This window comes from Rhinolophus hipposideros (genome assembly GCF_964194185.1).
Source record: "Rhinolophus hipposideros genome assembly, chromosome: X".
NCBI classification, from domain to species: Eukaryota; Metazoa; Chordata; class Mammalia; order Chiroptera; family Rhinolophidae; genus Rhinolophus; species Rhinolophus hipposideros.
The window spans coordinates 94154038-94171140 of NC_138046.1; the positions used below are offsets into that span (position 1 = coordinate 94154038).

General features: G+C 36.0%; 1 protein-coding gene across 15 annotated transcripts in view; it reads left to right on the forward strand.

Annotated features, from left to right (window-relative positions):
* Nucleotides 1-17103, forward strand: part of CASK (calcium/calmodulin dependent serine protein kinase) — a 416202-nt gene that overhangs the window by 77736 nt on the left and 321363 nt on the right. For 8 of the 15 annotated variants that reach the window (XM_081041776.1, XM_081041783.1, XM_081041788.1 and 5 more), the window contains exon 2: nucleotides 11499-11629. In XM_081041776.1, coding sequence (XP_080897902.1) covers nucleotides 11499-11629 — 131 coding nt within the window. The remainder of the gene's footprint in view (nucleotides 1-11498; nucleotides 11630-17103) is intronic. The other 7 variants (XM_081041785.1, XM_081041786.1, XM_081041780.1 and 4 more) reach the window with 1 other exon arrangement.

Consider the following 17103-nt stretch of genomic DNA (forward strand, 5'->3'; position numbering starts at 1 on the left):
GTTTTCCAGAACTCTTGGATCAATAGAGAGACTGCTGTGTATGCTCTGCAATCCGCTCAAACAAGTAGTAAATGGTGAATATATCATATGTAGACTCAGACCAGAGGATGGTGTGCTACATAAAATCTAAAGCTAAGTCTACTAAACATTTCACTGAAGTATCAAGGTTTGACAGAGGTACTAATTATGCCACTACAAGTACTGAGTTAGTAAATGCTAATCTTAAAACTCTTTGAAATATCAGCTTTGACAGTTTAGCCAGATGTGTTGTTAGCCTATTGGAGATCCATGCCAACTTTTTCAAATAAGCCTCCCCTTTCTATTTTTAAAGAACAATTGGAATTGTACTGAGTTTAATTCTTCTGTCAGGTTTTTAATTGTTAACATTTAGGCAACAGTTCCTGACTCTTTGATGTTAATAATTTTCTACTTCATGTGTATTTCTTTAGCAGTAGTTATGATTAGACAAACTCTTTTCCTTTGGTTTAGTTATTGTACCTAAAGTACCCAGCTTGGTATGTGTGTGTAGGTATGTGTGTTGGAGGTGGAGGTGGGTACTAGAAGTATTACAGAGGGGGAAAAAATGTGTCAGAACAACATCTCTGTCTTCCTATCACTACCACAAGCAACAGGAAGATAAGGAAAGGGTTTATTGATAGAATGGTATGCGTAAGCTCTCCTTTAGTGGCAACGGCTAAATTAAGTGTTGATGAAATAAGAATAAAAGACCATCATTATCTTTATTAGGTATCTTTTTATATACATTTATGTGTCTATAGAGTATAGTTTTCAAGATTTTATTCTTACACTGCTAATGTCATTATTACCATTATATTTTTGCTTTGTTTCCTTTTTACCAACACACCACCTATTTCCCTCAATTCCTAACGTCACAACTGTACAGAAAGTAGTAGGAAGATAGAGATTTAGTAGATGGGTAGAAAAATATCTAGAAGTACCATGATTTCTCAAAATTTTATATACTTATGTAGAATTGTGTGCTATGATAAATTTATCAGTGGCTTGTTCATTCCTAGTTTGTTATTTTTGATACATCATCCACCAAATGTTTATTGAGGGCATAACATATATCAGGTGCTCACTGAGTTTATATTCTAATATAAATGCATATAATATTGCACATTATAAATATTAGGTTGGTCGCAAAAGTAATTGTGGTATTTACAATTATTTTAACCCTTTAAACCACAATTACTTTTGCATCAACCTAATACATATTACATAATATAAATACACACACACACACAGTTGATACTCATTATTTGCAGTAGTTATGTTTTATAAAGTTGCCAAAAATACTGAGTGAATATTGAACCATTGCTCCTAGGGGGAAATACAGGGTTAGGTTACTGTGAGCCTCTAGTCACATTTTCTTCAACCAGTCAACATCTTCTTCAAATATATAACCTGTTTTATGTGCATTTCTGTTTAAAGACACCTTATTTCATATATATCATTGATTTGTTAACATTGAACTGATGGTCAACGGTCCTATAATTCATGCCTGACTAAAACTTATCTAACACATATATTTTCTCCATAAGGTACATGACAGCTTTTTGTTTAGGAACACTAGACAGCACTTTAGCACTACACTTGGGGGCCACTTTTTTTAATTAAAGTTTATTGGGGTGACACTTGTTAGTAAAGTTACATAGATTTCGGGTGTACAATTCTGTATTACATCATCTATAAATCCCATTGTGTGTTCACCACCCAGAGTCAGTTCTCCTTCCATCACCATATATTTGATCCCCTTTACCCTCATCTCCCACCCCCCACCCCCATTACCCTCTGGTAACCACTAAACTATTATCTGTGTCTATGAGTTTTTGTTTCTCATTTGTTTGTCTTCTATTTACAGAAGTCCTTTTAGTATTTCTTGCAATGCTGGCTTGGTTGTAATAAATTCTTTCAGTTTGTTCTTTTCTGGGAAGCTCTTTATCTCTCCATCAACTTTAAATGATAGCCTTGCTGGATAAAGCAATCTAGGTTGTAGGCCTTTGTGTTCCATCACTTTGAGTATCTCCTGCCACTCCCTCCTGGCCTTCAATGTTTCTGTAGAAAAGTCATTTGATAGCCTTATGGGAGTTCCCTTGTACGTAACCTTCTGCCTTTCTCTTGCTGCTTTTAAAATTCTCTCTTTGTCTTTAAGCTTTGCCATTTTAACTATAATGTGTCTTGGTGTGGGCCTGTTTGGGTTTATCCTGGTTGGAACTCTCTGCACTTCCTGGGCTTGTATGTTGGTTTCCTTCATCAGGTTAGGGAAGTTTTCAGACATTATTACCTCAAATATGTTCTCAATCCCTTGCTTTCTCTCTTCGCCTTCTGGTATTCCTATGATGCGCATGTTGTTGCGCTTGATGTTATCCCAGAGGTCTCTTAAGCCATCTTCATTGTTTTTTATTCTTTTTTCTTTCTGTTGTTCAGTTTGAGTGATCTCTGCTAACTTGTCTTCTAAGTCGCTGATTCGATCCTCTGCTTCATCTAACCTGCTGGTCATTCCTTCAAGTGAGTTCTTAATTTCGGTAATTGTGTTCTTTAGTTCTAGCTGGTTGTTCGTTAAGATTTCTACATCCTTTTTTAGTTCTAACTGGTTGTTCTTTATGATTTCTATATCCTTCTTTATGTCTTCTCTAAGCTCCTTAAACATTCTTATCACCAGTGTTCTGAACTCTGTCTCTGACAGGTTGGTTACCTCTGTTTCATTTGGTTCCAGTTGTGGAGGTTTCTTCTGTTCTTTTATTTGGGACATGTTTCTTTGTCTCCCCATTCTGACTGACTCTCTGTGTTTGCTTTGATGTATTAGGAAGATCCCCTAGAGCTCTTAGTTCTTGCTGGGTTATCTTATGTAGTATGTGTCCTTTATATTTGACTTGGACTACTTCATTCTTCTCCTCTGCATGTGCTCCACAGGTGGCTCGTGTGTTTAGTATATTGTCCTGTTCAAGAAGAACTTTAATTGCTTTTTGCTTGTGAGTAGGTGGGTTTAACTCCTAGGCCGTCTAGTTGTGAAACTTGGCTCTGCCCACCGCAGGGTGTTCTGCTGGGTGAGGGTTGGCCACTTAAATGAGGTTTGGCCTCTATGGGCTCTTGTGCCTTCAGAGGATTCCCTCTGGGTGTGTGACTTGTTGGTCAAACCCGGTAGTACTCTGGTTTGGTCCAGAGTTGGCTTCTGGATATGTTGAATCTTGTGCCTCTTAAGCTGGGCCCTGTTAGGGCAGTTTCAGCACAAATCAAGTTACCAAGTACAACAACAACAACAACAAAGAAAACAAATCAAGTACATTCACATGTAAAATACAACCGACAATCCCCACTCAACATAGGCAAACATATCAAAGAAAAAAAGGCAGAACAAAGCAAATCACAACAAGCAGAAAAAAAAAACACCAAGCAAAACAAAACAGAAAGCAGCACCAGTCTTGGCATAAGCCCACCAAGTAATCTCCAGGTTGTCCTCCGCTGTGCCAAAGAGTTCCCTGCCTATTGCGCAGGCAGCGCTGGTCACCTGGTGCCCAGAGTGAATTTAGGAGTGTAGATTTAAATGCGAGGGGCTGAGGGGTCTGGATGACAGTTTTCAGAGAGACCGTGCAGTTTCTGTCCTTTCCTGCATAAATGCACGCTGAGAGTAGCTCCACCAGCCCTGTGCCTAGTACTCCTGAATCTTAGGGCCCTCCTTCCGTGGGTGTGTGGGAGGGTCATTTGTTTGTCTTGATCTTTTGTTGTTTTTGGTTTATATACCACATATCAGTGAAATTATATGGTTCTCTGCTTTTTCTGTCTGACTTATTTCGCTTGGCATTATAATCTCAAGATTCATCCATGTTGTCACAAATGTTCCTATTTCATCTTTTCTTACCGCCGAATAGTATTCCATTGTGTATATATACCACAACTTCTTTATCCATTTATCTATCGAAGGACATTTTAGTGTTTCCATGTCTTGGCCACCTTAAATAAAGCTGCAATGAACATTGGAGCACATGTGTCTTTATGGATAAATGTTTTCAGATTTTTTGGGTGTATACCCAGGAGAGGGATTGCTGGGTCATATGGTAATTCTATTCGTAATTTTTTGAGAAACCTCCACACTGCCTTCCATAGCGGCGGCACCAGTCTGCATTCCCACCAACAGTGTATGAGGGTTCCTTTTTCTCCACAGCCTCTCAGAAAAGGGAGACTTGTTTACAGCTGGAGAGCTGAAACAAGTAGGCAGTTTCACCTTGTTCGACGTTAACTGGTGACGGGCACATCAGGTGACTCAAATTTTTCGCTGCTCTGCACACATCTGCCAATGACTATGAAAGTGCTGTGAATATTGATTATGTGTTCCAAATAAATTTTAGTAAGGGAATTCACAGACGTTTAATCTGCAAATTATGAGGGTTGACTGTATGTCAACTCTGTGTTTGTGTGTGTGCGTGTGTGTGTGAATTTGTTTTTAGTCTTCAATACCCCCCCCTTTTCTTTCCTTTTGTTAATTGGTTGTTCTTGTTCAGTTTTCCTACATCTGTTGTGGTACATTGCACAATTCATTATAAATATAATGAAACTTTTAGGACTGTGATTTAGACAGGAAGTTCACACCATTTATCAAAGTTCCTGAGACATAATGTGTTTTGTTTGTAAATCTCTTATAGTTGTCACCCCAAAGTTTATGTGTAACAATTTAAAGTATTATTTTAAATTTAGTTCAGTCAGATGTAAAATTGCCATTTACATAATTCATGTTGACTTCATTAGGTTTGAGATGCAAACATTATTTTTTATTTATATTTATCAAGTGACTTAAAATAATTTGTATTATACAGATATGTATAAAACTTAAGACCTCCTTTGATTAGTGAGATCTTGGGAATGTACCCGTCAGCCATTAAAAACGTTATTTTTAACTAGAAAATAGATGTATTGGAGGAGTGTATAAAGTGTGTGTTTGTATGTATGTATATATATGTATGTATTTTAAAGAATAATAAAATGAAAACTCATGAGTCTACCAACCATGTTAAGAATAGAACATTACTAGTACCTTTAAAAGCCCCTGTGTGCCCTTTCCCAATCACAACCACCCACCCCACCCCCATAACTACTACCCTGGCTTTTGAAGTAATCATTCCTTTTGCATTTTAAAATAACTTTACCACCTATGTATGTATCTCTGAACAGTGTATTGTTTATTCTTTAAAAACTGAGTAGCAAGTGCAAACTTAGCTGTGTAAGGAGAGGGCAATATTACCACTATTGTATGAAGACTTTCAGGAGAAGGAACCTGAACAGAAACTCTTATTCATAGTCTGGCTTCAGATATCCTGAGAGCATATAGGAGCCCCTGCTGGGAAGTCGGTTGGCAAGGCCCCAGGTAAATTCCAGGACACTGGGCTCTTCACAGGCTGGATGTTGGTGCTGTAGTGCAGGGCTGGGTATTGAACGTCCAGCAGGAATGCGGTCAGGGCATGCGCTGCTCTGCATTTCCTGCTCTTTGGCTGCCCGAGACCTGCCTGCAGCTCTCAGGAATAGGCCAAAGGAGAACACTGCAGTAGAGTGAAATGAGAGTCCTCTGGTGATCCAGGCTGCAGAAAAGAGCAAGAATCTCATCAGCCTCTGGTCAGTAAAAGCAAAACAGAAGAACCTGGTCCTGGCTCACCTGGTCCTTCTGTTTTCAGGTTAAAAAGGTGACCAGTGTGGGAATCTGGGGCAGCTCTCAGTCTAGGCTGGTTAACCTCTGCCCAATACATCACTGTCAGCCTGAGGTTTCCCTCCCTTGTACTCCCAAGGGTTCCCTTTATGTGTCTTCTGTGTAGGATCTCCTATTTCCTGTCCCTTGTAATCCCATTTACTGGTCTACTCTCTTGTTTTGGCAAATACATCCTATAATTTCTTCAGAAACTATGTTTGAGCTCTTTCAGGTCTGCAAATGTCTTTATGATAATTGATTTTTCTGCTGGATATAGAATTAAAGGTTAGAAAGAATTTTCCTTCATGGTTCTAAAGGTGTTGCTCTAGTGTCTTCTTGCTTTTCTAGTATTGCCATTGAGAGATTGGAAGCCGTTCTGGTCCCTCATCCATTGTATGTGAACAATATCATCCTCCCCTCCCAGAGCACCCTTACCCCAACTTCTGGAAATTTGAAAATCTTCTGGCCCACAGTGTTCTTCAATTTCACAGTGGCATTTTTAGACATGGGTCTGTTATCTATTTTGCTGAGTATTTGGTGGGTCCTTTGAATTGGGAAAACTCAGGATCTAAGTTCTGGGAAATTTTGTTAGATTATTCCTTTGAATTCCTTACTCCATTTTCTTTGTTCTTTTGCTCTACTTTCTGGGAAATTTCCTCAACTTTATCTGCCAGCCTTTCTATTGAGTTTTAAATTTCTTCATGTGTTGATTTTTCAAAAGCCTTTTTTGTTTTGTTTTCTGAAAGTTCTGGTTTGGTTTCATAGTTATAGTATCTTTCTGAGGATATTAATGGTAGTTTGAAGTTTTCTTCTTGTTTGTTTCCTCTAAGTTGCTCTTAGTTGCTGTTTTGCTCTCTGTCTTCCAAATTGGAAACTTCTCCAGATGTCTTCGGGAGTTTGGCTGTCTACCCATGATTGGGAATAGGACAGTCGTTCTTGATCAGGGCACTTTTGCCCCCCTGGGGACATTTGACAATGTCTGGAGATATTTTTGGTTGTCAAAACTGGGTGGGGGAGTACTACTGGCATCTAGCAGGTAGAGGCTGGGGGTGCTGTTAAGCATCCTACAAAGCACAGGACATCCTCACACAACAAAGCACTATCTAGTCCAAAATGTCACTAGTGCCAAGATTGAAAAGCTGCAGTACAGGAACTGAAAAATGACTGAGAGCTCTGAACCTGCAGGCAGAACTTGCTGACTTTGGGTTTCAAGTGAGGATAATCTGGTTGAACAATTTGAAGAACTTCCTGTCATTATCTTTAGGTCTTTGCTTCTGGGATGGTTGGATATTCAGTAGAATATCTTTCCTCTCCTGCCTGAAGGATAAAGATCTAGCTTCTAATATCCCCCCCCCCCATTAAACGGGAAAAGGGCTGGAACTGTCTGCATTCATTTTGTGTGTGATCACATAATCCCCTTGCTTTCCATATAGTACCCACTTCTTCAACTGCTTTGTGTCACCATTCTAAGACCCAATGTTTTACCCTCTCTAGAGAATAGACCTCTGTGAGGCTGAGGGTGGGGCAGTTACCCAGTGGCATGGGGTAAGGAGGGGCTCTAGGACTCTAACTGCTTCTCTAATAGATTTCATTCAAACCTTGTTGTTTTAGCCCCACCCTCTCTCTCTAGTTCCAGAGTTATGTACTGCTACCTCTTCACATGTTTCTTGAGGATTCTGTAGTGTAAATGGGTTTAGTTCTGAACTTTCCTTCTTTTCTCTTTAGAGTTCAGCTTTCCCAGGTATGCTAAGCCAGTTACCGTTACTTCATCTGCTTTTTTACTTCCCCGATTTGATTATTACTGTTGTTGTCTCTCATTCTCCTAGTCCTTAGAAAAGAAAATTTAATGGCTTGGTATTGTTTTAGTGGGATTTGGGGAGGAAAATAAATTAGATGCATTGTGCTATATCTATCCTATTACCTGGAAACCAACATACTGCATTGTAGCATAATTTTTTTTAATCCTAGTCACCTTTTTGATATATTTACTTTTGGTATCAGAATTGTTCATTTCCTAGACTTAACCTTCCTTCACATAAATGAAAACTAAAGATTACTCTGTGTCTGAATAAAGACAAAGCTGCATTCTTTTCAAAACCTTAGAGGTGTTATAGCTCTATTCACTTGTAACATATTTTGGGTTTAATTGACCTTCTACTTAAAAACAGAATTCTGCAAGCAGCCACCTCAAGTAGAAACTTGTGTCACTATCATAGTCAATATTCGGTATTCTTAAAGAGTTGAATAAAGAACATATATTTCATCAAATCTGAAATGCCATCAATTATCTTATTCCGTTTTGATTAATACCCTGGCCAGAATTTTTGGAAACATGAGAAAGATAGTTTATCATGATGGCTTACAACTATCTCTATCAATATTTCCCCCCACATAAATACTCAAGAAGTGATGGTACCACAGACTAAAGAATTTAAGCATGAAATATCAGCTTCAAAAAGAAATTTAGGCGAGACTGAAACCTGGGCCTTCTGAATTTTTGCTGCTCCTTAAACCGAGTCCTGCTAAAATTTTAGACACTATATACTCATTTAAATGTTTATCAGTTTCCATTGAGTTTCTAGTTGATGGATTGAATCATACAAAAACTTAAAGTATATTTCAATATCTTTTTAGTGTACTAAATTTGGTTCACCTTTGCTAACCCCCTGGCTGTCATTGAAGGACCGAAGACTCTTGAAAATGCTTTCCCTGTGACCTCTCTTTAGGTCATCAATAATTCATAGCTAACCTCATTTTCTTTGCCTCACATTATAAAATTAGCCTAAAGAATTGAGCATTTGATTCTATTATTATTCCCAGATTTAAATACTTTTCTGTTTGTTTTTTTTTTTTTTTTTTTTGGCTTAGTATTCCCTTTTCACTCGCTTCTCCCTGGCTTTCTTCACTTTACTATTATTAAAAGGGTGGAGAGAAAAGCTATGCTTTCTTCCTCACCTTTGTTCAAACAGGAAAAAGTAAAAAATTGACTCGATTGACCACAAATAATCCCACATACAGATCTTGGAAAGTTTCCAAAAAGATGTAGTGAGTTGAAGCATACTATACAAATGTATACAGAGTCCCAAGGGTTTATGTGTGGACAAAAACCAACTACGTTAAGCTTTTCTTGAAATTGCTATTGTTAGGATAAGTGATCACAAGTAAGACCTCCCAGATTGAGAGTGAAAACATTTGTGGGAGTCCTGTCTCACTTTGTTATATTGTCTTCTCACAGAGAAAAATCTTTGAATAGTTTTGAGTGATTATCAAAAAGGTCCTCTTTCTATAGAGTTCTGAAAGGTATATTGTTCCCATTTCTTTTCCTCCCAGTTTAGCTTTGTTAGGTTGCTTCAGAAGAAGAGATTTGAAGCTCTGGTGTAATTGATGTCCTGATGATGGCATGGTGAAATCAACTAATTTATGTGATCTCAGAGAAATGTTTAAGTCTGGGTTAGATTATATTCTTTTGCTTGTCCTCTGGTTGAAAGAAAAAGGACAAACTTATACTTTAAGGCAAGCAGTATCATAAGTATCCTAGTATAAATGGAGAACCTTTCTCTATCTGCTGTTTGACAACATGTATCTAGGTGTACTGTTTTTACCTGTAAAAGCAAATGTTTTCCACTAATCATCAGAGAAAGGCAAATAAAAACCACAATGAGATATCACCTCACCCCAGTCAGAATGGCTATCATCAACAAGACAAATAGCAACAAGTATTGGAGAGGCTGTGGAGAAAAAGGAACCCTCATACACTGTTGGTGGGAATGCAGACTGGTGCAGCCGCTATGGAAGGCAGTGTGGAGGTTCCTCAAGAAATTACAAATAGAACTACCATATGACCCAGCAATCGCTCTCCTGGGTATCTACCCAAAAAATTTGAAAGCATTTCTTTATAGAGACACGTGTACTCCAATGTTCATTGCAGCTTTGTTTACGGTGGCCAAGACATGGAAACAACCAAAATGTCCTTTGATAGATGAATGGATAAAGAAGTTGTGGTACATATACACAATGGAATACTATTCAGCGTTAAGGAAAGATGATATAGGAGCATTTGTGACAACATGGATGGATCTTGAGAGTATAATGCTAAGCGAAATAAGTCAGACAGAAAAAGCAGAGAATCCTATGATTTCACTGATATGTGGTATATAAACCAAAAACAACAAAAGAACAAGACAAACAAATGAGAAACAAAAACTCATAGACACAGACAGTAATTTAGTGGTTACCAGAAGGTAAGGGGGTGGGGGGTGGGTGATGAGGGTAAGGGGGATCAAATATATGGTGATGGACGGAGAACTGACTCTGGGTGGTGAACACACAATGGGATTTATAGTTGATGTAATACAGAATTGTACACCTGAAATTATGTAATTTCATTAACAATTGTCACCCCAATAAATAAATTTAAGTTAAAAAAAAAAGCAAATGTTTTGTTTCATTCTGTTCTTTTTCTGAGGAGGGGGAAAATACACACATGTGTACACATACATGTGTGTATTTAGTGCCTTAAACCATACTAGCCTTCAAATAAACTACTATGATACATTGCTATTGCATTCTGTATTGTTCAGTAGTCTGTTCAAGCATGAACAAATCTATTTTTTTATTATCTTTAGTTTCAATACTTATTTGATAACTATTAATCACAAGGAACTGTGTGTGCATGCATGTATATGTATGGGATTTAATGCCTGGGCCTGAGCATTGGTGTTTTACCAGTCATCCTAGTTAATGCAATTGTATGGCCTGTATTGAGAGCCACTAGTTCAGATTGAGAAGAGGACTGGGTAAGCAATTGACTGGACCAGTGTTGCTTTGCTGGTAGAAATTACTTCCTTTCCTATGGCAGTTTAGAACAATTCTGATTTGAAGTTTGAGGAGGATGAAGGATTTCTCTGTGACTTCTCGTGGGACTGAAGAGCTTGTTAGAGACCAAATCATACAGGACTTTCTTGTCAATGCCTATTCAGGTGTTTTGCCCAGATTTTATTAAAGTACAGTTTCTTTTATTTTACTTAGGAATGATTTATGTATTTTAGTTCTTGATTAAATATATGTATTGCACATACCTTCTATCTCTGGGATTTTAAGCAGAAACATAATACCAGATTTTCATTTTTAGAACATCACTGCAAGAATGAATAGGAGAAACACATTTTTCAGATCAGGTAGAAAATGGTAGTAGCTTAGACTAGGGTGTGAGCCATGGAGATAAGTGGACAGGATTAAGAGATATTTGAGATAAACTTAATAGGACTTGTTAGTGAAGATTAGAAAAGTGGTGGGTGCAATAAGAGGAAGTGGTCAAGAATAACTTAAGTTTCTAGTTCAAAATATAAAAGCCATGTATATTGCCAATGATTGACAACTTCTTTTATTTAAGATGTTCATGTGGTCAGTTAGCTCAGTTGGTTAGAGCATGGTGCTAGTAATAATAACACCAAGGTTGCCGGTTCAATCCCCTCATGGGCCACAAAAATAAATTTAACTATGTTTTTAGAAGTCTGATAAGATGTTGATAATATAGGTAGAATATTATAAAGATTATTTGCCTTGAATATAAGAATATTATTTAGAATTTTTAAGTGATTTTGAAATACAAATTTGTTTTCTGTTTTTCTTTTTTAATAACTTTAAATTATGAATTATAGAAAAATATGTTCAGAATTACATTACTTAAATTTGATTTTAAAAGCTATAGCTAAAGTCGACAGTGAAATATTAGTAACATGTTGAAGGGAAATGGAAACTTAAGAAAATCAATGAATTAAACTTGGCTTTTTTTTTTTAGGGGTCCCTTCAGTGTTGTACGACGATGTATCAACAGGGAAACTGGGCAACAATTCGCTGTAAAAATTGTTGATGTAGCCAAGTTCACATCAAGTCCAGGGTTAAGTACAGAAGGTAAGAGATGGATTTCAAGTAAGTTATTTGATGTCTGGCTTTATTTCATCTCCCAAATCCATTTATCAACCTAACCTTCATCTGGGGGTGGGGAAGCGGAGGGTGTAATGTAGTGGGAAGTGGGTGGAGACAGTTTAAACTCCATTCTGGTTTGTCAGAATTCTAGAACACAGTATTTGAAAGATAGCCAGACTGATTTATAGGGTGATAAAGTCATCTAGGATTGCTTATAGGCCTATGTTTTTTGACTAGGTAGAAAGTGATATTAGAACATAGATTTTTTAGAGTCTAATTTTGAGTCCCATGGTATGGGACATGGGATGAGAAGGGTGGGAGGGGAAATAATGGCAAAGATATGATAATTGCAGAATCAAAAGATACTAAGATGAATTTTCTTCAGGTACCTAACTTACTACCTTTAGGAATATGATCTAGTAGAACTGAAAGACTCATACTCATATATCACGTTTGGCTTTGAAAGACTCGTATATCACATTAGGCTTTCACTAAAGTCACTTATGGTATATATGTGAAAATTTGAAAGATTAGTACTGTTAGGACTTGCAGGACTTAAAATTTTGTTTCAAAACATTGATATGGGTGATAATATTTATGTATGAATATTTATAAACAGTGTGTAATCATATTAGTTATTTACTTTTTACAGTTTTTAAGCCCATAGTTTCATAGAGCCATGATTCACATACGCTCACACTTCACATGGCACAATTATTATATTAAGTTTTATAAGTAGCCTGTCTTCTAACTTGAGACTTTTTCACAGTCCAGTAGAACACATATCCTGCTTTAGTCCTTTCCTTTTTAATCCCAAGAGCAATGCAGTCGATCGTTTAAATTGGGGAAGCTAACACAGAGTAGCCTATTTATATTTTATCCAGTTATCTTACTTTGGGAAGTAGAAGTCCACATAGTATGAGCTCCAAGTTAATCTGTTCCTGCAGATCTTTTTTCAGGATCGTTACTTTAAATACTTTTAGAACCTTTTGAATTATTATTCATATATGATTATAAAAGATTCTTGGAGGTTGTTACTCATAAAGAATCACTAATTGATTTTTTTTAGTGCCCTAATCTTTAAAATCTTATGGTTAGATTTAGAGATTTTATATTTTATGGTTTCATATTCTGGAATTGACTATTATTACCTTTGCATAAAAACTATTTTATAAATTTAGCAGAATTTACAATTTACGTCTAAGCAGGTTTTTACAACTAAATTATGTTTCTTAAAACTTTTTAACTGCATTTAAGTTTATTATGCTGGATTTGATTTTCTATTCCTCAGTTGTCAACTAATAAATAAAATCTTCAGTATTGAGATAATTTTGCATATACCTAATTTATTAAATTTATAGATGTGTTTAATCTTTATTTCTCTTAAATGTTATGATACTGTTGATGAACTTAGTAAGATTCTAGTTTAAAATCATAAGTCTAAATCAATTACTCAATATACCTATATTATATTGATTTAGTTCAGCGTTATACCTAATTTTGATTCTCTCCAGGCTAAAGAGAATTTTCAGAGAGACAATGAATTATTTTCTCAGCTGCCTGAGGTTGTTTATTGATAGATTTCTTCAGCAAGGGTTCTCTGGAGTTATAGACCCAGACTGCTTTGCTGAACCTGTTTTAATTGTCACCTAGTCAGAGAGTCAAACACCAAACTTAGAAGAAAAAAAAAAGAAGGAATTGGCATGTAGTCCATTTTTCTTCATTTAAATCTTATCTTTACCTAATATAATATATGGGAAATTGTGGCTCGCTCCTTCATTAATATGGCTATATAAATGTCTTCAAGTCCTGGTCTGAAGACAAGGCCAGGTTTTTCCATTGACCCTGTGTGGTAGGGCCACAACCTATACATATTAAATGATTTCCAGTTGACTTCTGTATATTACTCATGACTTTGTCTGATTTTCATCAGAGTTCAATGCTATTCAAATGAAAACGTGTAATTGGTCCTTGATATTTATGGCACCAAAATGTAGCTTTCCCATCTTGTTTAGCATAATGACTCACAATGACCAAGAAGTAGAATCAAAATATCATCTCTATCTTTTCTTTCTTTTCTTCTTCTTTTTTTTTTTTTGCAATGGAGTTACCATATCTTCCACTACTCATGTTCACACTAGCTTACTTATTCTAATTTGGACACATTTAATATAAGATATATTTAAGATAATAAATTATTTCATTATATAAAACCTCTTTGAACAGTATATCCCACTCCCGACTTCTTTCAACTCTTTTCTAGTCACTACAGGCAAAACATTTTATCCCCTTTGCCCTTCCAGTCCATTTACAAATTGCTAGGGTCCAAAAATGACCTCACTCATGGCTAAGCATAGGCGATACTATATCATGAAGAAACATATTTTAAAGGGAACTTTAACACAGCAAAAACGAATGCATAAGTTCAAATAGGAATATCTAGAAATAATTATATTTACCATTACATTCTATTCTAATTAAGACTGTGTCTCAATCAAAAGATGATTTAAAATCTATTTTATTCTATATTCTTTCCTTCTCTTATTTTTCATTTTACCTTTGTCTTTGTGGTTTATTTGATCTTTGTCATTGCCTCAATATTTTTTCTTGTTTTCTTACTGCATTTCCATTTAAATACATTATTGACTAAAATAAGTTTTGTAAAGGGTCACTTGGGAGCCTAACATATCCTGTTTATTTGGATAGGTCATTATAATACAAAGACAAATAAAAAGAGCACCTACTCTTAAGAGACAGTTTAACAGTCTCCAACCATTGCTTCTAACTTTGTTTTTTTAAGAAAAACATGTAATAAATTCTAAATAAACAATGTGCAAATTAGCTTTTGAAATGGAATGTCTACATTAGTTTGAGACCACTTATATATGTTTTTGTATTTTAAATCCCCATTGCTCTACTGAAGATGAGGTGTTGTAATTATTTAAATACCTGTTCTCTATTTTTCCCATTAAAATCATAATTCTTAAGAAAAGATGATATAGGAACATTTGTGACAACATGGATGGATCTTGAGAGTATAATACTAAGCGAAATAAGTCAGACAGAAAAAGCAGAGAACCATATGATTTCACTGATATGTGGTATATAAATCAAAAACAACAAAAGAACAAGACAAACAAATGAGAAAAAAAACTCATAGACACAGACAGTAGTTTCGTGGTTACCAGAGGGTAAGGGGGGTTGGGGGTGGGAGATGAGGGTAAGAGGGATCAAATATATGGTGATAGAAGGAGAACTGACTCTGGGTGGTGAACACACAATGGGATTTATAGATGATGTAATACAGAATTGCACACCTGAAATTTATGTAATTTCACTAACAATTGTCACCCCAATAAATTTAAAAAAAAATCTCAAAAAAAATCTGAAAAGCATTATCAATAAAAAAAACCAGTCAGAAGTAAAAAAAAAGAAAAATTGTAATTCTTTATTCAATAGTGGTTCTTACAGATTGCAGAATATCAAAGAACCCCTTAAATTGTAAGCAGAATCATATATGTATGTTCATTTTTCCAGGAAGAGAGTCTATAGCTTTTGTCAAATTCCTACAAAGGTGTATTATTCCTAAATGGTTGAGAACTACATTTTTCACATGTATGAAAAACATGAAATGAATAAGTGTCTATTAAATGAAATGTGGTTGATTTATATTAGGATATTATTTCTGATTGGTGGATATTTTTGTACTTACATACACAACTCCCATTAATGAAATTCCTTGATTATTATCTTAAACATTTAATTAAACACATTTTATCTCTTACTCTGCTGAAACACTAATTAAATTTGACTTTTTTGTTTTAAAAATAGGTATCAAAATTAATTCAGACAAATTGTTATAAGGAAATTTAAGGAAGATGTATAGAGATGGAAACTGAATTGACAGACTTCTGAGATCTTGAAGGGACTCAATTCTTTACTCAATTCTTAATTTTAAAATTTCAAAAATAGCAGTTTTTATTCTGGAATATAAATTGTCTTCTAGAAAGAATATAAATGATGTTCTAGTTTGCTTAGGCTCCAAGAATAGCTCATTCTAAAGGTCCCAGATAGCAGATGATGTCAGCAAAATTGGAAGAGTAAGGACCTTCAACAGTTCTCATCTCCATAAAAACAAGGGGAAAACTGGCAAAAATTGTCATAATCAACTTTTTCAGAATCTTAGAAATTAATCAAGGCAGCTATCCAAGAAGAATTTATTGAAGAAAGAAAGCTGATTATCAGTAAGAACAGTGAGCTTTGTGGCATTTTAACTTAGCCCATTCCCATTCCCCTCTCCCCAGCTCTACAGTAACCTTGAAAGCGGACAGGTCACAATCATGGTGAAAACCTGTAGTATGGCTGCATCCAGAGAAGGCAGAACAGAGACGGAACTCCTTCAAAGCCTCATGTCATTATTTGACCTTTCTGGTATCTTCCTAGAAGACATCCAGTTGTAAGGCTATTCTTTATTTGGCCTGACTTGAGGTTACCTGATGCAAAAATCCTTTATTCCAAGGGAATTTGTTGAAAATTTTTAGAGGCTGTTATTTTACTTCACACCTGAGGCAGTAGATAACAATTGGGGCAAACAAAAAGCTAACTGAAAAGTTTAAAAATAAAAGCTGGGTAATGAGGTGTTTATAGGGACCCTGAAAAGCTACAGCATACTTACGGGAATAAAGAAAGCAAATGCACATGTGTAGGATTGTACACATGCTCATAAAAAAAAAAAACCATGAAAAGACCTTAAGCAATCAACTCTGGCTGACTTTCAGGCTGTGCAACCAGGAATTCAATGCTAAGGCAGCATTGTCAACTCCCTGACTTAGAGTGGAAGTTGTGCCACACACACAGAACCCATGAACTAAGACTAAGCTAACCAAGCAGAGAATTAATGGCCACAAACAACAAAGAATTCAGACTTTAACAATTGGTTCCAAAAACCTCACTAAAAAAGTACACAGGAACAAAAATAAACAGTAAGAAATAACAACAAATCCTGGAGGAGCAGAATTCTGATTTCCAGAGTTGACACATTATTTGAAATGTCTAGTCTTAAAGAGAAAGTTATATGATATGCAAATAAACAAGAAATAGTGGCTCATTAGTGGGGGCTCGGGTGTGGGAAACAATCAATAGTAACTGTCGCTCAACAGTCCCAGATGTTGGACTTATTAGAAAAATAGTTTAAATCAGCTATTTTAAATGTGTTCAAAGAAATAAAGGAAACCATGTCTAAAAAACTAAGGCAGAAGTATGAGAATGATATCTCACCAAATAGAAACTATCAGTTAGGGCACAAAAAACACTTAACAAGGGACACTCCAGGAGCACTTAGCACAGGTGACCAAGGAGACTGCACTACAGGACCCCACAAGGACACCTACTACATAAGGCCGCCCAGCGAAGACTGGGAGACGTAGCAGATCTACCTAATACATAGAAACAAACACAGAGAGGCAACCAACATGTGG